Source organism: Xyrauchen texanus, chromosome 16 (genome assembly GCF_025860055.1).
Source record: "Xyrauchen texanus isolate HMW12.3.18 chromosome 16, RBS_HiC_50CHRs, whole genome shotgun sequence".
Taxonomy (NCBI): Eukaryota; Metazoa; Chordata; class Actinopteri; order Cypriniformes; family Catostomidae; genus Xyrauchen; species Xyrauchen texanus.
In genome coordinates this window covers 44,464,297-44,490,784 of record NC_068291.1, presented here as the reverse complement: position 1 = coordinate 44,490,784, position 26,488 = coordinate 44,464,297, and the positions used below count along the sequence as shown (strand labels likewise).

At 39.9% G+C, this 26,488-nt stretch overlaps 1 protein-coding gene across 8 annotated transcripts in view; it reads left to right on the top strand.

Moving 5' to 3' along the window:
• LOC127656918 (adhesion G-protein coupled receptor G6-like) overlaps positions 1 to 26,276 on the top strand; it is a 51,859-nt gene extending 25,583 nt beyond the window's left edge. For 2 of the 8 annotated variants that reach the window (XM_052145472.1, XM_052145463.1), the window contains exons 11-17: positions 17,430 to 17,466; positions 17,549 to 17,649; positions 18,659 to 18,780; positions 18,917 to 19,182; positions 21,309 to 21,396; positions 21,478 to 21,761; positions 25,634 to 26,276. In XM_052145472.1, coding sequence (XP_052001432.1) covers positions 17,430 to 17,466; positions 17,549 to 17,649; positions 18,659 to 18,780; positions 18,917 to 19,182; positions 21,309 to 21,396; positions 21,478 to 21,761; positions 25,634 to 25,770 — 1,035 coding nt within the window. In that variant the 3' untranslated portion in view covers positions 25,771 to 26,276. Of the gene's footprint in view, positions 1 to 17,234; positions 17,346 to 17,429; positions 17,467 to 17,548; positions 17,650 to 18,658; positions 18,781 to 18,916; positions 19,183 to 21,308; positions 21,397 to 21,477; positions 21,762 to 25,633 lie in introns of all 8 variants that reach the window. The other 6 variants (XM_052145473.1, XM_052145467.1, XM_052145471.1 and 3 more) reach the window with 5 other exon arrangements.
• Positions 26,277 to 26,488: the final 212 nt, after the last annotated feature.

Sequence of the window (26,488 nt, the reverse complement as noted above, 5' to 3'; positions counted from 1 at the left end):
GTATCTCACAAAAGTGAGTACAACCCTCACATTTTTGTAAATATTTGATTATATCTTTTCATGTGACAACACTGAAGAAATGACACTTTGCTACAATGTAAAGTAGTGAGTGTACAGCTTGTATAACAGTGTAAATTTGCTGTCCCCTCAAAATAACTCAACATACAGCCATTAATGTCTAAACTGCTGGCAACAAAAGTGAGTACACCTCCAAGTGAAAATGTCCAAATTGGGCCCAAAGTGTCAATACTTTGTGTGGCCACCATTATTTTCCAGCACTACTTTAATCCTCTTGGGCACAGAGTTCACCAGAGCTTCACAGGTTGCCACTGGCAACATCACAGAGCTGGTGGATGTTAAAGACCTTGTGCTCCTCCACCTTCCATTTGAGGATGCCCCACAGATGCTCAATAGTTTTAGGTCTGGAGACATGCTTGGCCAGTCCATCACCTTCACCCTCAGATTCTTTAGCAAGGCAGTGGTCATATTGGAGGTGTGTTTGGGGTCATTATCATGCTGGAATACCGCCCTATGTCCCAGTCTCCGAAGGGAGGGGATCATTGGTCTGCTTCAGTATGTCAGAGTACATGTTGGCATTCATGGTTCCCTCAGTGAACTGTAGCTTCCCAGTGCCGGCAGCACTCATGCAGCCCCAGACCATGACACTCCCACCACCATGCTTGACTGTAGGCAAGACACACTTGTCTTTGTGCTCCTCACCTGGTTTCCGCCACACACGCTTGAAATCATCTGAACCAAATAAGTTTATCTAGGTCTCATCAGACCACAGGAGATGGTTCCAGTAATCCATGTCCTTAGTCTGCTTGTCTTCAGCAAACTGTTTGCGGGTTTTCTTGAACATCATCTTTAGAAGAGGCTTCCTTCTGGGACGACAGCCATGCAGACCAATCTGATGCAGTGTGAAGCATATGGTCTGAGCACTGACAGGCTGACCCCCCACCCCTTCAACCTCTGCAGCAATGCTGGCAGCACTCATACGTCTATTTCCCAGCCTCTGGATATGACGCTGAGCGCGTGCACTCAACTTCTTTGGTCGACCATGGCGAACCTGTCCTGTTAAACTGGTGTATGGTCTTGGCCACCATGCTGCAGCTCAGTGGCAGGGTTTTGGCAATCTTCTTATAGCCTAGGCCATCTTTATGTAGAGCAACAATTCTTTTTTCAGATCCTTAGAGAGTTGTTTGCCACGAGGTGCCATGTTGAACTTCCAGTGACCCGTTTGAGGGAATGTGAGAGCGGTGACACCAAATTGAACACACCTGCTCCCCAATCACACCTGAGACCTTGTAACACTAACGAGTCACATGACACCGGGGAGGGAAAATGGCTAATTGTGCCCAATTTGGACATTTTCACTTGGAGGTGTACTCAATTTTGTTGCCAGCGGTTTAGACATTAATGGCTGTATGTTGAGTTATTTTGAGGGGACAGTAAATTTACACTTTTATACAAGCTGTACACGCACTACTTTACATTGTAGCAAAGTGTCATTTCTTCAGTGTTGTCACATGAAAAGATATAATCAAATCTTTACAAAAATGTGAGGGGTGTACTTACTTTTGTGAGATACTGTATATTTAGCTGTTACTTGCTATATTTTTGTCTGTGAGTAAAACAAATACAACATATGACACATGAATATTTGATCAGTTTGATGGTTTTACTGATTACAATAAAATGTACTGTGCAAATTATTATTATTAATATTATTATCATTATTTTAAATTAAAACTGAACCCCACTGATTTGACTACAAATTTCAAAGCACTGGTAATAATGCCTGCATGCATTGTAAACTTTAAAAGCTTTAAAACTACACCAATTATGTGTTGGTCAAGACTGTAGTTATTCTTATTTTGACAATTATATTTTTTTTCTCCGAGCTTAAAGGGTTAAATACTTAACAGCTCAAATAATACATGAGTTTTAACAGAAGAAACTTTACATTTCTGCCTTTAAACCCTCCAAAAGTTGGCCCCATTCACTTACATTTTAAGTGCCTCACTGTAACCTCCATTTCTACTTTTCTAAAGAAAAGGAGGGACAATTAGAAATAATTTTTTGTGGCTATCAACATTATGTCACAAATGCTGTCGATGTGAGCTTAACTTGAATTGAACCTAGAATATTCCTTCAAATCACACCTTTAAAACACGATCAACTGTTGTTTTGAACTCTTTTTGTCTTCTCTGTTGGCCTTTTCTCAAGCCACGATCACACTAAATATTGTGCTCTATTCACTCCCATTAAAACACGGGAGAGCAAATACGGAAATTGTGTTTTCTGCTCAGTGGCGGAGCTATGGGGTGCCAGGGGTTGACCGAAGTCTGCCCACCCCATTGGCCAGTGTACCACCCCAAAGTACTGCTTACATCAGTAACCGAGACATTCCCTGTCTTCCCTTCCCTGTAGTGACACTAGGGGTCCCATTTACTAATCGCCACAGGCGCTGAACCACGTTGCGAGGTATGGCAGTGCGGACACATGTACGCTACTGCATGCCTCGCAGCGAGCCCTCGACCTTCCAGCGTGTCAGGAAAGGCGCCTAACTCGTCCCATAAAGGGTGGGAGGATGTACTTACCAGAGGAGGCTACAGGCGGGTTAAACCATTTCCCGCCAAGCAACTGATAGAATAGTGCTGGGGAAGTGCTCTTCCCTCTCCAGTACGGAGAGCACTACAGAGACCACATCCTACCGGAGGGAGGTTAACATGTGGAGAATACCTCACATGGACTTACCGACCGGGAAGTTCCCATATGGAACGAATCCCTGGGGAGGACCCTATCCAACGGGAGGGTACACAGCCACAGTGGCTGAGGGGAAGACACAGGGTTCACCAACAGGGAAACCGAACAGTGGAGATATATCATACAGGATTACCGAGGGGGGAATCACCACATATGGATCACTGAGCCCAAGTACACAGGCTCACCTGAAAAGGGCCATACCACGAGTACTGGGCCAGGCATCATTACTCCTCCGCCGAGTTCATCACCGCACAGTGCTTAAGAAATCCAGAAGGCATCCAGTGTTCACCCGTTGGGGTACTGTAATGGACAAGACAGTGCACATTATCAGGGGAAAGGCACTAATGCAAGCGATACACCCAACCGGCTGCCCGAACTTTACCTGTTGGTACCCAGTAACAATCGGGTAGAAACCGGTTCTATGCAGAAGTTGTAGAGCCTCACAAAGGTATTGGGTGTAGCCCAACCCGCCGACCTGCATATGTCTATTTGAGAGACCCCATTGGTGGAGTCTGGTGGAGTGCGCCCGAACTCCCAAGGGGCATGGCAGGTATTGTGATTGGTAGGCTGGAGAGCACCAACCAGGCAATCAGCCTCTGCGCTAATGGCACCAGAGGGGCGATCATTTTTATCATGTCGGGGGTGGGTGGTTTGTGGCGAGGTAGAGCTGATGCACCACCAGGAAGATCGTCTGGGGGTGGCATGCTGCTCTGCCGGCCCGCAACCGTGGATGGCGGTAGAGGTGGGTGAGCGGCTCAGAGAACCGCTGAACTTACGTTTGCCAGTTTCCCTTTCCCCCTAGTGTCCCAACATTGACAAAATGTTGAGTGAATGACAGACAGGGAACAGGTGATATTAATTAAACAACAATAAATAAAATAATTGTATTGTTCTATATTTAAAAATATTTTCTTCTTTAAATAGCTTTAATATTCTTTTTGTAGTTCAAATGTAGTGTAGGAAACTACTTTTTCAAAAGAATATACTTGCATGACTGTAGTTTAAATACTTAAAGTTATGAGTAGCTTGGGAAGCTACTGTCTCGAATTAGGTTCCCCAAAACTAGTAATTTATTTATTTATTCTTTATTTAAACCAGAAGCTCTCACACATGACATCTATCCTGTCCGTTGCAGTGTCCAAAATAATCTTGCATTTTGCTAGGTCTAGTGCGTCCACTCCTTTACCCTCTCAACTGTCTCTGATGACATGCTGTATTGCTTTGACTTCCTCATTTGTGATTTTATAGTTATGTTGTATTGTGTGTGTGTGTTGTCATGCTTTCAACGTTGTTTGGAAATTCCTCCAGTTGATCCTGAGCAGACATGTAAAAATGCTACATATAACGCATCTGAATGCAGAGGTAAATATACCAAACCTAAACCTAAAATCTGGATTTGAAAACATAAAAATTGCACTCCATTTTCCACTTTTCACTGCATGTCCATTTCTCAATGATCCATAAAGTATAAATAAAATGCATCCCTCATTAATTTCCATGTTTTGAAGGGAGAGAAGGAATCAAATATGTTTTCTTTGTAAAAGGGAATGGCACGATGTGTATGACCTGCAGTGATCAAACGACTACAGTGAATCAATCTGAAACAACATATACTGCTCCAGAGAATCAGTCTGAAAAAACATCCAATAATGCAGTGACTCAATCTGAAACATCTACTGCTTCTATTAATCAATCTCGAACTACATTTACTGTTCCAGAGAAACAAACTGAAACAACATCTACTGCTACATTAAATCAATCTGAAACAACATCTACTGCTCTAGTGAATCAATCTGAAACAACATCTACTGCTCCAGTGAATAAATCTGAAACAACATCTACTGCTCCAGAGAAACAATCTGAAACAACATCTCCTGCTCCAGAGAAACAATCTGAAACAACATCTCCTGCTCCAGAGAAACAATCTGAAACAACATCTACTGCTACATTAAATCAATCTGAAACAACATCTACTGCTCTAGTGAATCAATCTGAAACAACATCTACTGCTCCAGTGAATAAATCTGAAACAACATCTACTGCTCCAGAGAAACAATCTGAAACAACATCTACTGCTCCAGAGAAACAATCTGAAACAACATCTCCTGCTCCAGAGAAACAATCTGAAACAACATCTACTGCTCCAGAGAAACAATCTGAAACAACATCTACTGCTCCAGAGAAACAATCTGAAACAACATCTACTGCTCCAGAGAAACAATCTGAAACAACATCTACTGCTCCAGAGAAACAATCTGAAACAACATCTACTGCTCCAGAGAAACAATCTGAAACAACATCTACTGCTCCAGAGAAACAATCTGAAACAACATCTCCTGCTCCAGTGAATCAGTCTGAAACAACATCTACTGCTCCAGAGAAACAATCTGAAACAACATCTACTGCTCCAGTGAATCATTCTGAAACAACATCTACTGCTCCAGAGAAACAATCTGAAACAACATCTCCTGCTCCAGAGAAACAATCTGAAACAACATCTACTGCTCCAGAGAAACAATCTGAAACAACATCTACTGCTCCAGAGAAACAATCTGAAACAACATCTACTGCTCCAGAGAAACAATCTGAAACAACATCTCCTGCTCCAGTGAATCAGTCTGAAACAACATCTACTGCTCCAGAGAAACAATCTGAAACAACATCTACTGCTCCAGTGAATCAATCTGAAACAACATCTACTGCTCCAGAGAAACAATCTGAAACAACATCTACTGCTCCAGTTAATCAATCTGAAACAACATCTACTGCTCCAGTGAATCAATCTGAAACAACATCTACTGCTCCAGAGAAACAATCTGAAACAACATCTACTGCTCCAGTTAATCAATCTGAAACAACATCTACTGCTCCAGTGAATCATTCTGAAACAACATCTACTGCTCCAGAGAAACAATCTGAAACAACATCTACTGCTCCAGTTAATCAATCTGAAACAACATCTACTGCTCCAGTGAATCATTCTGAAACAACATCTACTGCTCCAGTGAATAAATCTGAAACAACATCTACTGCTCCAGTGAATCAATCTGAAACAACATCTACTGCTCCAGAGAAACAATCTGAAACAACATCTACTGCTCCAGTGAATCAATCTGAAACAACATCTACTGCTCTAGTGAATCAATCTGAAACAACATCTACTGCTCCAGTGAATCAATCTGAAACAACATCTACTGCACCAGAGAAACAATCTGAAACAACATCTACTGCTCCAGAGAAACAATCTGAAAAAACATCTACTGCTCCAGAGAAACAATCTGAAACAACATCTACTGCTCCAGTGAATCAATCTGAAACAACATCTACTGCTCCAGTGAATCAATCTGAAACAACATCTACTGCTCCAGTGAATCAATATGAAACAACATCTACTGCTCTAGTGAATCAATCTGAAACAAAATCTACTGCTCTAGTGAATCAATCTGAAACAACATCTACTGCTCCAGAGAAACAATCTGAAACAACATCTACTGCTCCAGTTAATCAATCTGAAACAACATCTACTGCTCCAGTGAATCATTCTGAAACAACATCTACTGCTCCAGTGAATAAATCTGAAACAACATCTACTGCTCCAGTGAATCAATCTGAAACAACATCTACTGCTCCAGAGAAACAATCTGAAACAACATCTCCTGCTCCAGAGAAACAATCTGAAACAACATCTACTGCTCCAGTGAATCAATCTGAAACAACATCTACTGCTCCAGTGAATAAATCTGAAACAACATCTACTGCTCCAGTGAATCAATCTGAAACAACATCTACTGCTCCAGTGAATCAATCTGAAACAACATCTACTGCTCCAGTGAATAAATCTGAAACAACATCTACTGCTCCAGTGAATCAATCTGAAACAACATCTACTGCTCCAGTGAATCAATCTGAAACAACATCTACTGCTCCAGTGAATAAATCTGAAACAACATCTACTGCTCCAGTGAATCAATCTGAAACAACATCTACTGCTCCAGAGAAACAATCTGAAACAACATCTACTGCTCCAGTGAATCAATCTGAAACAACATCTACTGCTCCAGTGAATCAATCTGAAACAACATCTACTGCTCTAGTGAATCAATCTGAAACAACATCTACTGCTCCAGTGAATCAATCTGAAACAACATCTACTGCTCCAGAGAAACAATCTGAAACAACATTTACTGCTCCAGAGAAACAATCTGAAAAAACATCTACTGCTCCAGAGAAACAATCTGAAACAACATCTACTGCTCCAGTGAATCAATCTGAAACAACATCTACTGCTCCAGTGAATCAATCTGAAACAACATCTACTGCTCCAGTGAATCAATATGAAACAACATCTACTGCTCTAGTGAATCAATCTGAAACAACATCTACTGCTCTAGTGAATCAATCTGAAACAACATCTACTGCTCTAGTGAATCAATCTGAAACAACATCTACTGCTCCAGAGAAACAATCTGAAACATCATCTCCTGCTCCAGTGAATCAATCTGAAACAACATCTACTGCTCCAGTGAATCAATCTGAAACAACATCTCCTGCTCCAGTGAATCAATCTGAAACAACATCTACTGCTCCAGTGAATCAATCTGAAACAACATCTACTGCTCCAGTTAATCAAGTTGAAACATCATCTACTGCTACAGTGAATAAATCTCAAACAACATCTACTGCTCCAGTGAATCAATCTGAAACAACATCTACTGCTCCAGTGAATCAATCTGAAACAACATCTACTGCTCCAGTGAATCAATCTGAAACAACATCTACTGCTCCAGTGAATCAATCTGAAACAACATCTACTTCTCCAGTGAATCAATCTGAAACAACATCTACTGCTCCAGTGAATCAATCTGAAACAACATCTACTGCTCTAGTGAATCAATCTGAAACAACATCTACTGCTCCAGAGAAACAATCTGAAACATCATCTCCTGCTCCAGTGAATCAATCTGAAACAACATCTACTGCTCCAGTGAATCAATCTGAAACAACATCTCCTGCTCCAGTGAATCAATCTGAAACAACATCTACTGCTCCAGTGAATCAATCTGAAACAACATCTACTGCTCCAGTTAATAAATTTGAAACATCATCTACTGCTACAGTGAATAAATCTCAAACAACATCTACTGCTCCAGTGAATCAATCTGAAACAACATCTACTGCTACAGTGAATAAATCTCAAACAACATCTACTGCTCCAGTGAATCAATCTGAAACAACATCTCCTGCTCCAGTGAATCAATCTGAAACAACATCTACTGCTCCAGTGAATCAATCTGAAACAACATCTACTGCTCCAGTTAATAAATTTGAAACATCATCTACTGCTACAGTGAATCAATCTGAAACAACATCTACTGCTCCAGTGAATCAATATGAAACAACATCTACTGCTCCAGTGAATCAATCTGAAACAACATCTACTGCTCCAGTGAATCAATCTGAAACAACATCTACTGCTCCAGTGAATCAATCTGAAACAACATCTACTGCTCCAGTGAATCAATCTGAAACAACATCTACTGCTCCAGTGAATCAATCTGAAACAACATCTACTGCTCCAGTGAATCAATCTGAAACAACATCTCCTGCTCCAGTGAATCAATCTGAAACAACATCTACTGCTCCAGTTAATCAATTTGAAACATCATATACTGCTCCAGTGAATCAATATGAAACAACATCTACTGCTCCAGTGAATCAATCTGAAACAACATCTACTGCTCCAGTGAATCAATCTGAAACAACATCTACTGCTCTAGTGAATCAATATGAAACAACATCTACTGCTCTAGTGAATAAATCTGAAACAACATCTACTGCTCCAGTGAATCAATCTGAAACAACATCTACTGCTCCAGTGAATAAATCTGAAACAACATCTACTGCTCTAGTGAATCAATCTGAAACAACATCTACTGCTCCAGTGAATCAATCTGAAACAACATCTACTGCTCCAGTGAATCAATCTGAAACAACATCTACTGCTCCACTGAATCAATCTGAAACAACATCTACTGCTCCAGTGAATCAATCTGAAACAACATCTACTGCTCTAGTGAATCAATCTGAAACAACATCTACTGCTCCAGTGAATAAATCTGAAACAACATCTACTGCTCTAGTGAATCAATCTGAAACAACATCTACTGCTCCAGTGAATAAATCTGAAACAACATCTACTGCTCCAGTGAATCAATATGAAACAACATCTACTGCTCCAGTGAATCAATCTCAAACAACATCTACTGCTCCAGTGAATCAATCTCAAACAACATCTACTGCTTCAGTGAATCAATCTGAAACATCTACTGCTCCAGTGAATCAATCGGAAACATCTACTGCTCCAGTGAATCAATCAGCAACAACATCCACTGTTCCAGTTAATAATTCTGAATCATCATCTACTGCTACTGTTTATCAATCTGAAACAAAAACTAGTGATCCATTGAATCAATCTGAAACAACAACTAATGATCCATTGAATCAATCTGAAACAACAACTAATGATCCATTGAATCTATCTGAAACAACATCTACTGCTCCAGTAAATCAAGCTGGATCAACATCGAAAGCTCCGGTGAATCAATCTCAAACATCTACTGCTCCAGTGAATCAATCTGAAACAACATCTACTGCTCCAGTGAATCAATCTGAAACAACATATACAGCGCCGGTGAATCAATCTGAAACAACATCTACTGCTCCAGTGAATAAATATTTAACACCTACTCCTACATTGAATCTATCTGAAACAACATCTACTGCTCCAGTGAATCAATTTGAAACATCTAAAGCTTCTGTGAATCGATCTGAAACAACATCTACTGCTCCAGTTAATCAATTTGAAACATCATATACTGCTCCAGTGAATCAATATGAAACAACATCTACTGCTCCAGTGAATCAATCTGAAACAACATCTGCTCCAGTGAATCAATCTGAAACAACATCTACTGCTCTAGTGAATCAATATGAAACAACATCTAATGCTCTAGTGAATAAATCTGAAACAACATCTACTGCTCCAGTGAATCAATCTGAAACAACATCTACTGCTCCAGTGAATCAATCTGAAACAACATTTAGTGTTCCAGAGAAACAATCTGAAACAACATCTACTGCTACATTAAATCAATCTGAAACAACATCTACTGCTTCAGTGAATCAATCTGAAACAACATCTACTGCTCCAGTGAATCAATCTGAAACAACATCTACTGCTCCAGTGAATCAATCTGAAACAACATCTACTGCTCCAGTGAATCTATCTGAAACAACATCTACTGCTTCAGTGAATAAATCTCAAACAACATCTACTGCTTCAGTGAATCATTCTGAAACAACATCTACTGCTTCAGTGAATCAATCTGAAACAACATCTACTGCTCCAATGAATGAATCGGAAAAATCTACTGCTCCAGTGAATCAATCAGAAACAACATCCACTGTTCCAGTTAATAATTCTAAATCATCATCTACTGCTACTGTTTATCAAGCTGGATCAACATCGAATGCTCCAGTGAATCAGTCTAAAACATCTAATTCTACAATTAATCTATCTGAAACAACATCTACTGCTCCAGAGAAACAATCTGAAACAACATCTACTGCTCTAGTGAATCAATCTGAAACAACATCTACTGCTCCAGTGAATAAATCTGAAACAACATCTCCTGCTCCAGAGAAACAATCTGAAACAACATCTACTGCTCCAGTGAATAAATCTGAAACAACATCTACTGCTCCAGAGAAACAATCTGAAATAACATCTACTACTACATTAAGTCAATCTGAAACAATATCTACTGCTCCAGTGAATCAATTTGAAACATCTGATGCTTTTTTGAATCAATATGGAACAACATCCGCTGCTCCAGTGCATCAATCTGAAACATCTACTGCTCCAGTGAATCAATCTGAAACAACATCTACTGCTCCAGTGAATAAATCTGAAACAACATTTAGTGTTCCACAGAAACAATCTGGAACAACATCTACTGCTCCAGTGAATCAATCTAAAACAATATATGCTGCTCCAGTGAATCAATCTAAAACATCTACTGCTCCAGTGAATCAATCAGAAACAACAACTAATGATCCATTGAATCTATCTGAAACAACAACTAATGATCCATTGAATCTATCTGAAACAACATCTACTGCTCCAGTGAATCAATCTGAAACAACATCTACTGCTCCAGTGAATCAATCTGAAACAACATCTACTGCTCCAGTGAATCAATCTGAAACAACATCTACTGCTCCAGTGAATCAATCTGAAACAACATCTACTGCTCCAGTGAATCAATCTGAAACATCTACAGCTCCGGTGAATCAATCTTTAACACCTACTTCTCCAGTGAATCAATCTGAAACAACATTTAGTGTTCCAGAGAAACAATCTGAAACAACATCTACTGCTCCAATGAATCAATCTGAAACATCTACTGCTCCAGTGAATCAATCTGAAACAACATCTACTGCTACATTGAATCTATCTGAAACATCATCTACTGCTCCAGTAAATCAAGCTGGATCAACACTGAATGCTCCAGTGAATCAATCAAAAACATCTACTGCTCCAATGAATCAATCTGAAACATCTAACTCTACAATTACTCAATATGAAACAACATCTACAGCTCCGGTGAATCAATCTGAAACATCTACTGCTCTAGTGAATCAATCTGAAACAACATTTAGTGTTCCAGAGAAACAATCTGAAACAACATCTACTGCTCCAATGAATCAATCTGAAACATCTACTGCTCCAGTGAATCAATCTGAAACAACATCTACTGCTACATTGAATCTATCTGAAACATCATCTACTGCTCCAGTGAATCAATCTGAAACAACATCTACTGCTCCAGTGAATCAATCTGAAACAACATCTACTGCTCCAGTTAATCAATTTGAAATATCATCTACTGCTCCAGTGAATCAATCTGAAACAACATCTACTGCTCCAGTGAATCAATCTGAAACAACATCTACTGCTCCAGTGAATCAATCTGAAACAACATCTCCTGCTCCAGTGAATCAGTCTGAAACAACATCTACTGCTCCAGTGAATCAATCTGAAACAACATCTACTGCTCCAGTGAATCAATCTGAAACAACATCTCCTGCTCCAGTGAATCAGTCTGAAACAACATCTACTGCTCCAGTGAATCAATCTGAAACAACATCTACTGCTCCAGTTAATCAATCTGAAACAACATCTACTGCTCCAGTGAATCAATCTGAAACAACATCTACTGCTCCAGTGAATCAATCTGAAACAACATCTACTGCTCCAGTTAATCAATCTGAAACAACATCTACTGCTCCAGTGAATCAATCTGAAACAACATCTACTGCTCCAGTGAATCAATCTGAAACAACATCTACTGCTCCAGTTAATCAATCTGAAACAACATCTACTGCTCCAGTTAATCAATCTGAAACAACATCTACTGGTCCAGTGAATCATTCTGAAACAACATCTACTGCTCCAGTTAATCAATCTGAAACAACATCTAATGCTCCAGTGAATCAATCTGAAACAACATCTACTGCTCCAGTTAATCAATCTGAAACAACATCTACTGCTCCAGTTAATCAATTTGAAACATCATCTACTGCTACAGTGAATCATTTTGAAACAACATCTACAGCTCCGGTGAATCAATCTGAAACAACTAATTCTACAATTAATCAATCTGAAACAACATATACAGCTGCGGTGAATCAATCTGAAACATCTACTGCTCCAGTTAATCAATCTTTAACACCTACTGCTACATTGAATCTATCTGAAACAACATATACAGCTCCGGTGAATCAATCTGAAACAACATCTACTGCTCCAGTGAATCAATCTGAAACAACATCTACTGCTCCAGTGAATCTATCTGAAACAACATCTACTGATCCAGTAAATCAAGCTGGATCAACATTGAATGCTCCAGTAAATCAATCAAAAACATCTAATTCTACAATTAATCAATCTGAAACAACATCTACAGCTCCGGTGAATCAATCTGAAACAACATCTACAGCTCCGGTGAATCAATCTGAAACAACATCTACTGCTCCAATGAATCAGTCTGAAACAACATCTACTGCTCCAGTGAATCAGTCTGAAACAACATCTACTGCTCCAGTGAATCAATCTGAAACAACATCTACTGCTCCAGTGAATCTATCTGAAACAACATCAACTGATCCAGTAAATCAAGCTGGATCAACATTGAATGCTCCAGTAAATCAATCAAAAACATCTAATTCTACAATTAATCAATCTGAAACAACATCTACAGCTCCGGTGAATCAATCTGAAACAACATCTACTGCTCCAGTGAATCTATCTGAAACAACATCAACTGATCCAGTAAATCAAGCTGGATCAACATTGAATGCTCCAGTAAATCAATCAAAAACATCTAATTCTACAATTAATCAATCTGAAACAACATCTACAGCTCCGGTGAATCAATCTGAAACAACATCTACTGCTCCAGTGAATCAGTCTGAAACAACATCTACTGCTCCAGTCAATCAATCTGAAACAACATCTACTGCTCCAGTGAATCTATCTGAAACAACATCTACTGATCCAGTAAATCAAGCTGGATCAACATTTAATGCTCCAGTAAATCAATCAAAAACATCTAATTCTACAATTAATCAATCTGAAACAACATCTAGAGCTCCGGTGAATCAATCTGAAACAACATCTCCTGCTCCAGTGAATAAATCTGAAACAACATCTACTGCTCCAGTGAATCAGTCTGAAACAACATCTCCTGCTCCAGTGAATCAATCTGAAACAACATCTACTGCTCCAGTCAATCAATCTGAAACAACATCTACTGCTCCAGTGAATCTATCTGAAACAACATCTACTGATCCAGTAAATCAAGCTGGATCAACATTTAATGCTCCAGTAAATCAATCAAAAACATCTAATTCTACAATTAATCAATCTGAAACAACATCTACTGCTCCAGTGAATCAATCTGAAACAACATCTCCTGCTCCAGTGAATCAATCTGAAACAACATCTACTGCTTCAGTGAATAAATCTGAAACAACATCTACTGCTCCAGAGAAACAATCTGAAACAACATCTACTGCTCCAGTCAATCAATCTGAAACAACATCTACTGCTCCAGTGAATCTATCTGAAACAACATCTACTGATCCAGTAAATCAAGCTGGATCAACATTTAATGCTCCAGTAAATCAATCAAAAACATCTAATTCTACAATTAATCAATCTGAAACAACATCTAGAGCTCCGGTGAATCAATCTGAAACAACATCTACTGCTCCAGTGAATCAATCTGAAACAACATCTCCTGCTCCAGTGAATCAATCTGAAACAACATCTACTGCTTCAGTGAATCAATCTGAAACAACATCTACTGCTCCAGTGAATCAATCTGAAACAACATCTACTGCTCCAGTGAATCAATCTGAAACAACATCTACTGCTCCAGTGAATCTATCTGAAACAACATCTACTGATCCAGTAAATCAAGCTGGATCAACATTTAATGCTCCAGTAAATCAATCAAAAACATCTAATTCTACAATTAATCAATCTGAAACAACATCTACTGCTCCAGTGAATCAATCTGAAACAACATCTCCTGCTCCAGTGAATCAATCTGAAACAACATCTACAGCTCAGGTGAATCAATCTGAAACAACATCTACTGCTCAGGTGAATCAATCTGAAACAACATCTACAGCTCAGGTGAATCAATCTGAAACAACATCTACTGCTCAGGTGAATCAATCTGAAACAACATCTACAGCTCAGGTGAATCAATCTGAAACAACATCTACTGCTCCAGTGAATCAATCTGAAACAACATCTACTGCTCCAGTGAATCTATCTGAAACAACATCTACTGCTCCAGTGAATCAATCTGAAACAACATCTACTGCTTCAGTGAATAAATCTCAAACAACATCTACTGCTTCAGTGAATCAATCTGAAACAACATCTACTGCTCCAGTGAATCTATCTGAAACAACATCTACTGCTTCAGTGAATAAATCTCAAACAACATCTACTGCTTCAGTGAATCATTCTGAAACAACATCTACTGCTTCAGTGAATCAATCTGAAACAACATCTACTGCTCCAGTGAATCAATCTGAAACAACATCTACTGCTCCAGTGAATCAATCTGAAACAACATCTACTGCTTCAGTGAATAAATCTCAAACAACATCTACTGCTCCAGTGAATCAATCTCAAACAACATCTACTGCTCCAGTGAATCAATCTGAAACAACATCTACTGCTCCAGTGAATCAATCTCAAACAACATCTACTGCTCCAGTGAATCAATCTCAAACAACATCTACTGCTTCAGTGAATCAATCTCAAACAACATCTACTGCTCCAGTGAATCAATCTCAAACAACATCTACTGCTTCAGTGAATCAATCTGAAACAACATCTACTGCTCCAGTGAATCAATCTCAAACAACATCTACTGCTTCAGTGAATCAATCTCAAACAACATCTACTGCTCCAGTGAATCAATCTCAAACAACATCTACTGCTCCAGTGAATCAATCTGAAACAACATCTACTGCTTCAGTGAATAAATCTCAAACAACATCTACTGCTCCAGTGAATCAATCTCAAACAACATCTACTGCTCCAGTGAATCAATCTGAAACAACATCTACTGCTCCAGTGAATCAATCTGAAACAACATCTACTGCTCCAGTGAATCAATCTGAAACAACATCTACTGCTCCAGTGAATCAATCTGAAACAACATCTACTGCTCCAGTGAATCAATCTGAAACAACATCTACTGCTCCAGTGAACATCTATCCAATCTCGAAACAACATCTACTGCTCCAGTGAATCAATCTGAAACAACATCTACTGCTCCAGTGAATCAATCTGAAACAACATCTACTGCTCCAGTGAATCAATCTGAAACAACATCTACTGCTCCAGTGAATCAATCTGAAACAACATCTACTGCTCCAGTGAATCAATCTGAAACAACATCTACTGCTCCAGTGAATCAATCTGAAACAACATCTACTGCTCCAGTGAATCAATCTGAAACAACATCTACTGCTCCAGTGAATCAATCTGAAACAACATCTACTGCTCCAGTGAATCAATCTGAAACAACATCTACTGCTCCAGTGAATCAATCTGAAACAACATCTACTGCTCCAGTGAATCAATCTGAAACAACATCTACTGCTTCAGTGAATAAATCTCAAACAACATCTACTGCTTCAGTGAATCAATCTCAAACAACATCTACTGCTCCAGTGAATCAATCTCAAACAACATCTACTGCTCCAGTGAATCAATCTGAAACAACATCTACTGCTTCAGTGAATAAATCTCAAACAACATCTACTGCTCCAGTGAATCAATCTCAATCAACATCTACTGCTCCAGTGAATCAATCTGGAACAACATCTACTGCTCTAGTGAATCAATCTGAAACAACATCTACTGCTCCAGTGAATCAATCTGGAACAACATCTACTGCTCTAGTGAATCTATCTGCGACAGCTTCCACTACTCCAGTGCTGAAAACCTTTGAAAAGTTATCAACTGATGGAACTCTCAATATGACTATAGATCTAAATGACCTGACTCCCTCAAAAGCATCGTAAGTGTACTCTGCTTTCACCATTGATTAAACAATTGCTCGTTTTTAACAAACTCTTCTGCAGAATAGCTTGTGATTTAAATCCTTTTTCAGAGATGCCTTGGACAATCTGGAAAACCTGACATACGTGATGGAAAAGGAAAATAAAAGCAGTGTGGCGATTGTCATCGGAGATGTTAAAGGTCTTCTGCACAGACAAGCCAAGAACAAAGAAACGCAAGACGTCAACATCTACTACTCGTCAAATCACGACTCTATGATTGTAAGGACTGAGAAACATTGACCGATGTCACTGTGGAGTTTGGTTTTTAATAAGTCATGCATCTTGATCTTTTTCTCAGGCTGTTGTGGGTAAAAATTACCAGGAAGCAAGCATATCCTGGTCTGTGAAAATTTCCAAGGAGGCGTTTGATAAATCCCGTTTGGAAAACAACGGAAGTGCATTTGTTGGAGTTCTACGGTTCAAGAACATGGGAAACAATGTACACTTACACATTTATATTTGATACATTTCTACAGTATTTATTATTATAATCATTGTTAAGTGAATAGATTGACAAAAAAAAAATTTATTCTGTCATTATTTACTCATTGTGATGTTGTTTCAGTCCTGTACACTATTAGTTTTATGGGGAACACAAAAGGAGAATGCATGAAGATTCTTCAAGATTTCACATTTTGTGTTTCATGGAAAGAAATCAGACAATTTTGGACAAACTGTTCCTTTTACAGATTTGTGTCTTATTCATGTTTGAATTTGATTCATTATTCATGAAACTGTTTCTGATTAAGGATGGAAATCAAACGGTTTTAAACAATGAGGTTTATGGTATAACGATGGGCGCCAATATCTCCAATCTTACCAACAATATTGAACTTTTCTTCAAACCATCAAAGAAACTGGTAATGAAGGTATTTTTTACAAGCATACATTTCTATAATGACCAGACTCTGTGACCAAATATAAAATTAAACATGTTCTTGCAGGATGGTAACATATCCTGCAATTCCTGGGATGGGAGAGGTAAACACATTTACAGCTGCTTTCCACAATTCACTTAAACCCAATTTGTCTCTCTCACACTCTTCTTTTCTTGTCTTTGAAGGAAAACTAGAATGGACCAAATTTGGCTGTAACACCACAATGATCAACAAGGACACCGTAAAGTGCTCATGTTCACATCTGACTTTCTTTGCAATACTTATGGTGAGAAGTCTTCTGAGAGGACAGTTGTATTACCATCTCACTAGAGTAATTTGTCAGTACTGTATGTTGATGATTTACTAAAAAGGACTCACTTAGAAGAGTCATTTGTACATGAACCACACCTTAAGTGGTTGTACTGTATCTTGATGATTCACCAAAAAGAAACGGCCCAGAGTCGTACTACACCGGTAACGCTGTGTATTTTAACAATCCCCCGGAGCAACCTGGAGTTAAGTGTCTTACTCAAGGACACAATGGTGGTGGCTGTGGGGATCGATCCAGCAACCTTCTGAGTACCAGATTACCAGTTATGTGCTTAGACCACTACACCACCACCACTCCTCCAACAGGGGAGGAGTGGTGGTGGTGTAGTGGTCTAAGCACATAACTGTAACCCTGTTACAGTAACAGAGACATTTTGCAGTGCCTCTGAATATTACAGTATTCTCTTCGCATGGTCAAAAGAATCGTTCCAGGGGGACCCCGGTCAGATGCCGAAATGTTAATGGTCTCCATTTGTTCTAAATGTATTCTTACTGATGTCAAGAGGAGACAATTGAGATAGTTTAGAGATTGCATATGGAGTGGTGGTGGTGTAGTGGTCTAAACCACATAACTGGTAAACTGGTAATCAGAAGGTCGCTGGTTTTATCCCCACAGCCACCACCATTGTGTCCTTGAGCAAGGCACTTACTCCAGGTTGCTCCGGGGGGATTGTCCCTGTAATAAGTGCTCTGTAAGTCACTTTGGATAAAAGCGTCTGCCAAATGCATAAATGTAAATGCATATGTGATTCTTTATTATGGGTTGTGAGATCATCAGAGGCATGTGTGTGTCTCAAAACAAATGTGAAGTATAACATGATGAAATGTAACTGATAACTTTACAAACATTATCAATGGAAGTCACTCTGAAGAGGGTGAAGAATTCTTGCTAACAAACAACACGTGGCTTTAAATATCATCCAACTAATCAAAGTGTCTCCTTGTCTGTTGAACGATTCCTTCAGTCTTTGCCAGATTCAAACCTCACAGCGTCGCATGTGGAGTCATTGACCTACATCACCAATATCGGCTGTGGCTTCTCCATGTTCTTTCTGGGCATGGGCCTGTTCATGCATTTCCTGTTACGGTACAGTATACGCTTTGAAGTGCAACACATAAAATCCAATAGACTTGCATTGAAGAATGGACTCAAGAGTGGGCAAACACCACTGCATTTCAGAGTTTCATAAAGGTGACCAAAAGTGTTTCTTTTATTTTCATAGGAAGGCAAAATCAAATCAGGCCACGAAGATCTTGATCAACATGTTTGTGGCTTTGTTTCTACTGAATTTGTCGTTTTTGTGCAATGAGAGTATAGCCAACACTCAAGACAACTCTGCGTGCATCGCCGTCGCACTGATCATGCATTACTCGATGCTGGCGACATTCACCTGGTTCTTCATTCAAGCCCTTCACATGTACTTGTGGCTCATCAGACAGAACGTCACCACCAAAAACTACATGAGAAAAATCAACGTGGCGGGATGGGGTGAGATATAATCCAGTTAGTCAAATTATTATTTACATGGACCACAGTCACTGCAAACACTTACAGGTTCACCATTTACTTGCTTACATAGTTAGTTGCAATGGCGTATTAAACATTAACCTGTTGATGAACACCATGAAAATGACACCCCTGAGGTTAAATGGTTGTATTTACGGGACCCTTTGGAGTTTGGACACAGTTGTAGCATCTTTTGAAAGAAGACACTTGTTTGTAGTTGTTTGTAGAATTTCGAGGAAAATAATGAATTTAATCCATTTTGGAATAATAAGGCTGTAACAAGAAAATGTGGAAAAAGTGAAGCGCTGTGAATACCAAACATACCACACAGGTTGAAGTCTGAGTCTGACCCCTGTGTGACAAAGTTTATGGGGGAATTTGTTGTTTAAACGGCAGGTAACACAATAAGTACTCTTTTTGTCTTTTTGTCTTTTCTCTGTAACACAGTCAGATTTGATTGTAATATCATGGTCAGGTTTGACCGCATATTGGAGCATCATTGAAAAATCTGACACTTCGATAAAAGATGGTTTAGAAAAAAAAAGCTACAATTTGTCTAAATATATATTCGATGCATATCTTGTGATAATATCTAGAAATTAAGTTTGTCACAACATTGGCTTATAGAGATCATCAGATTCATGGAGCACTGGAGTCATAAACTGAACAGAGATGTTATTTCATTTAGTTTTATTCCAGCAGACCCCCAATGCATGACAAATTGTTTTGACATTTTTTTAATTTAATGAAATGGTTTTTATTGAAGTGAAGATTTTATAGTAAATGAATGGCATAATTTAGTAATTAGCAAAAATGCAAATAAAAAAATAAAATGCAAAACGTTAGTGTTTTTACTTTAGTAAAATTCATGTTTTGACATATCAAAAAAAAAAAAAAAATGTAATATCATTTTTGACCCGTGAACAACATGAGTGTGACTTACGTACAAAAACACTACACAAGGGTTAAATTGAGCTTTTATTTTGACTAACCCTTCAAGCTTCAATTAAGCTTCAAGTCAAATTATTGATAACTCCAGTCTTGACTAACACAAATTAGGTATCGATTTAAAGCTTAGAAGCTCTACTTTACAATGCATGCGTTTTTGCTTCTAACTTCACAGGGGAAAAAAATGGAACATAAAATATCACATGCCGTTTTTTAGAGGAGGTGATTATCTTTCAAACGAGGTAATCAGATACATATATCACTCGATAATCCACATGAAGCACAATGTTACATATGACCACCAGGAGATGGCGCCAAACACACGACACAGACTCAATGATGACTCAAATGACACAGAATGAAACTCGTCCTGTGAAATCTCATTACTAAAATAAACAGAACATAAAATATCACATATGATTATTTAGAGTCTGTGATTATCTTTCAATCGAGTCCACACACAAGATAATCAGATGTATAGATCATTAGATAATCCACATGAAGCACAATGTTACATATGACCACCAGGAGATGGCGCCAAATACACGACACAGACTCAATGATGACTCAAATGACACAGAATGAAACTCATTCTGTGAAATCTCATGACTAAACTCATGTCTGCATGCTATGCAAACCTTTAGTCATTGTTGTGGCTAAATAATATAAATAATAGTTTCATATAAATCTTAACCTAAAGACAAACACACACAGGTGTCGGGCAGCTGCCCGTAAATCTCTCTCTCTGTCGCACTGCCGTCTGATTAGGGGCTGGGTGTGTAGCATCACGACCCTGCCACAGCTGAATATATGCAACTTGTGCTTGGTTAAAATTTTGAATATTATTTTATTGAAAATCCCCCTTTAAATCCATGTTTTTTGAGGTGTTTCTCTAAATCACCATTTCATTACATTCATGCACACCACCAAAAAAGTCTGTTTGACATTTTATAAGATATATTTAACGTCAATAAAAAGATCTCATTGTTTACATAACAAGCTATTATGAAGTCATCCTACCATAATATATTATTTCTATACTATAAATATCCTCAGGGTTTCCATTTTGCCCTCAGTAAGGTGCATACTTAATGACTTGACCTCAAATTAGAGGATCTGAACGATCTTCAAAAACTGAATTTGTCTCCATTTGTTTTCAGCGTGTCCAGCTTCAATCGTCGTGATCATCGTTTCTATGGGAGAATATAAAACAGTGATCATACAATCAACAGCAAAAACCACACGAATGTAAGTTGAGTTTGAATGTCACTAATGCATGACTGAATGTAAATCAAACTTTAAACATTCTCCTCTCTTTTCTAATTACAGGTGCTGGATTACAAATCCTTACGTTCACTACATTGGGAACATCGGCTATTATGCCTTGGTTTTCATTTTCACGACAGGAATCTTCATCATGATGGTCAGAAAGATTCTCCAATCCAGAAACATTAAAGTCGGTGATGTGAAGAAAACCACGTTTAAGAAACAGATAACGATGATTTTGAGTCTGTTCGTCCTGCTCGGCTTGACATGGGGAATCGCGTTCTTCAGTTTTGGACCGATGGTCATTCCATCATATTATATCTTCTGTGTGTTGAACTCGTTTCAAGGTATGTAACATCTCATATTAAATAACATTATGCATCATTTGTTGCTCAAAAGTGTTTTTAAATGGCAGTTTGTTTGTGTAATGCCACTGTTGTTCCCCTTCTGTCACTCACTCGATATACAGATAGCCTCGGATACCTTTGGATATGAAAAAGGCCAATGCCAAATTGGCAAACAGAATTTGCATGTCCCTCCCCCAGACATACAGGTATAAAAGGCCGGATGTGTCCTCTTTTTTCTGAGACACTCACTACTGTTCCACTCACCTCTAACACCATTGCTGTTGGATCCTACGGCGCATTACCAGCAGCTTTCTGCCTTCTCTGCACGCCAGTGCTCTCCACGGCCCAGGGCGCTTTGACAGCGTTTCCTAAAAGAGTATACTTCCTCTAAAAGAGTTTACACATTGGCGTTGAACGTCTTTTTAAAGACGCATCTTTTTCAAGATGCCTTTCCGCCTTTGTGTAATTCCTGGATGCGGTAGATATCTTTCTGCTTCTGACGGTCATGGACTGCGATCACACTGAGGCAGTGTTTATGAATGGTTCATGTTCTCATTACGAGAGCGTGACCATGGCAACGTTGCGGTTGTGGCTTTCCTTCCTTAAAGGGAACGCCACTCCAGCCGTTCCACAGGATTGAGGCCAACTCGGCCGGCGATGGAGGCGATTTGGGGAGTCCGGCGGGTGCGGTTTCAGTGGGTAAATCCCCATGGACCACCCGCTCCCCTGCATGCTCGTTTGCTTCCGTCCCTGTCCGATGTCTCCTTCAGACCCCCCGAGCTGGATGAGAATATCACCGCTACATCGGAGAGCGTCGCGGCGTCTGACACTGAGGACTGGTCTGGGCTGCCACCTTCATGGCTGCTTGCCCACTCTGAGACCGTCTTGCAGATGTCTGGCATGCTTGCCCTGGCCACCGAGAGCATTGGGCTGGACTGGAACTTCCCTCCCCCCACCCTAAGAACTTAAAGAACTGCACTTGGGTAGTCCTGATCCTGATGTGCTGCAGGAACTGCGCTCAGCGACCGACCTTGCCTTCAGGGCCACAGAGGTCACAGCGCAGACAGGCGATGGCCTCCCTTGTGGTCCAGGAACGTTATCTATGGTTGAACTTGGTCGAGATGCGGGAAACTGACAAAGCCGCTTTCTCAACACCCCCATCTCCCAGCTCAGTCTATACAGCGACACCGTTGAAGACTTTTCCCAGCAGTTCTCAGCTGTGAAAAAGCAGACGGAGGCCATCCAACACATCCTACCTCGGCGCCGGTCTACACCCAGCCCAACCCTGTCTGCTCGACGAGGGCGTCCCCCTGCGGCAGCAAGAAACCATGGGTAGCTCAGCCTCGGCTTTGAGCTACCCGCAGGAAGAGGACCAGGAAGGCTCCCAAGCATTCCCGAGATGGACCACCCAGGGGACGAGACTTTCGCACAGGAGCTGGGTAGTCGATTCCATCGCTGCCATCAGACCCAGGACGTGCCTGTCCCCTTGCTGGTTCGAGCACACTCTACAAGAAGTGTGGCATCCTCGTGGACACTGGCCAAATGGCAGCTCTCTAGCAGACATCAGTAGAGCAGTGGGCTGAGCGACAACCAATACCTTTGCGAGATTCTACAATCTCTGTGTTGAGTCGGTTTCATCCTGTGTTTTGTCTGGCTGAGCATGTAGAACCTGGTAACACAGGACAACAGCCAGGGTGTACCGCTTGTGCTAGCGATCATGTGCGCTGTTTCTCCCAGGAGAGTCCACTAAACTTGCGCTCCCTGGATGTCTTTCCGCCATAGCCCTCTGGTCCACGAATTCAGCGGAGGAATTCCCGACCAGACACACTATGGGTACTTATTACTCTGTACTGGAATAGGTGCTCCACAGGGTTTGCCTTCATGGATTAATCCCCCTGTGCATATTTTCTGTGGTACGGTCCCCCTACCGGCGGACCTGCGTCTCCCTTGGGCAGTCCCCTCTGTCCCTCGGTTGCTGTGTTTGTAGTAACTCCAGCAGGTAGGATCTACCACCACGCCACTACCACATGTGGCCTAAAAACCCTGTGAGGTATTCGCCACATTTAACCTCCCCCAATTCTGGGCAGGACCTGGTCTCCATGGGGTCTTTTCCCCCTGAAAGAATAGGAGCTGGAAAAGAACACCTTCCCCGATGCATGTTATAGCTAGATGGCCCCAGCCACATCTAACACTCTATGAGGAGAAACATAGATAAAAGGCCACGGCTGGCGCGGCCTGCTCCCATGCTTGCCATGTCGTTTGTTCCCACCCCCAAGGGAATCCTTGGCCGGATGCCGGGAACCTAATAAAAACAATATGACGTCTTAGTGGGGCGTCGGGGAGGGTTACGTGCAGTCTGATGCTCATGCGCCTTTGGCATGCTACAGCCTTCTGCACCAGCATCAGCAGATGACGTAACGCGGTCTGTAGGTGGCGCTATAGAATAGGGACCCCTTGTCTGACTACAATCGACACAACGTCGAGTGAGTGACAGAAGGGGAATGTCTATGTTACTAGTGTAACCCCCGTTCCCTGATGGAGGGAACGAGATGTTGTGTCCCCCTTGCCACAACACTGTACCAAGCCGCTGTAATGGCCGAACCTTATTCTCGGCTCCTCAGTGCAGAACCTGACTGAACAGAGGCACATCCCGCCATTTATACCCATATTTCCGAGAGCGGGACATGCAAATTCTGTTCGCCAATTTGGCATTGGCCTTTTTCATATTCAGAGGTATCCGAGGTTCCCGAAAGAAGCCCCTTGTGTCACTACAATGGACACCATGTCTCGTTCCCTCCATCAGGGAACGGGGGTTACACTAGTAACCTAGACGTTTTTTACACACACACACACACACACACACATTTCTCAATACACGCATACAAAACTCACTGTGACATCATACCAACACACCCACACACTTGTATCTGCATCATGTATTCAGTTGTCCTGCAGGTCTCTATAATACAGGAAACAGAGAATAGGGGAAAAGCTTGTATTTGCTCCACAGGATAAACATGAGGAAAATGGCGCCATCTGGTGGTAAATATGATAAAGTTTGAAGCCAGGGCTCCGGAATGAATGCCTAAAATAATAGAATTCATGATTTTATGCTGTAATGGCACTGGGATCAAATATTGCAGTTTTAATGGGTTTCAATGGGGACATTTTTGAAATAGTGTAACTATTTTCTGTACACAGTGTATTATAGGAACTGAGGTTGAAATATCAAAATTCTCCCAAAAATACCATTGGCAATACACAGCCGAAATTATAGAAAAAACAAAAAGACAAAAATGTCCCGAAGGTCGCACAAGGGTTAAGATCTTGCACAATTTTGCTTCTCAAGTTCATATATACATAGGCCATCACGGGGGGGTCGGGGGGGTCAGGACCCCCCTATCTGAGGGTTGTCTCCTCCTAAAATATAATTAAAATATGTGTATTGTAAATAATATAATGATATATTCTTAAAATAATTGTTTAAGAAATAAAATAATACAAATGCAAATGGGGCAACAACAAAAAAAACATTGGTGTCCCCTTCATAAATTGACCTTGAGAATTGTTATGTTTATTGTCCCCCCCAACATTTTGATGAAATTTTTGCCCCTGCATATATATATCGTTAAATACATTATATTTACTGGGAAATTTGAAAAAAAGTACAAATAACGAAAATCAATCATAACAATATAAAATGACACCTGATTCTATACATTCAAAAATGCTTAATTTGACCACACGTTTATGAGTTATAATGAATTCATATTGTGGTTAAATGTTCAATCTGACCCGTTTAAAAATCATTCAAAGTACTTAAAATAAATCTATTGCAAGTATTTGATGAAATGATCCATTTTTTTCCCCAGGATTCTTTCTGTTCTTGTATTACTATCACATTCACAATGATGTTGATGGTCATTTCGCTGATGATCCGGACAGCAGCACCTCCAGTTCCACCAAAACACTTGAATCCAGCGTCGATCATGAACAATGTTGTGTTTAAAATCAGAAGAGGGAAAATAACGCTGGATTTACATCTTTCTCAGAAAACTGATGCAGCTGATATCTTCACAGTAAAGTGACTGAACACAAGATACGCTGCAATACAAGCCTCATCATATTATCAGTGCAACTATATATATTTTTCTCCAGGTTGTTGGGTGAATGTTAGCATGATTGACAGATGCATGTACTGAAACATGCTGTATATTATATTATTATATTATTCGATCATATCTGTAAGATTAAGGGCATTATAACACTAGTTATGAAATGAGCATTGTATGTAATATAATGTAATATATAATGAACATTATTTCATCAAAGTGTCTATTTGGAGACTACTCTAAAGTATTAAAGCTTTAGTGTAGATATTATATTCATCTTTTTATAATTCACTGGGTTATTACAATTCATTTATACATTTTAAAGTTGCCCCGTGGCTTTCATATGTCTTGTGGCTTATAGATGTTAATAAATGTAAGATATTAAGGCATGATTTTTCATAAAGCTGCTTTTATGTACTGTAAAAAATTATATATATTGTGGAAACTGATCTATTGTCATATTAAAATATTGAACAATGCAAAATTTAAATAATTTATTCACTTCTATTTATTATTTTATCCTCTTTTCTCCCTATTTGTAACGGCCAATTCCCACTACTTAGTAAGTCCTCATGTTGGAGCGGTTACTCGCCTTGATCCGGGTGGTGGAGGACG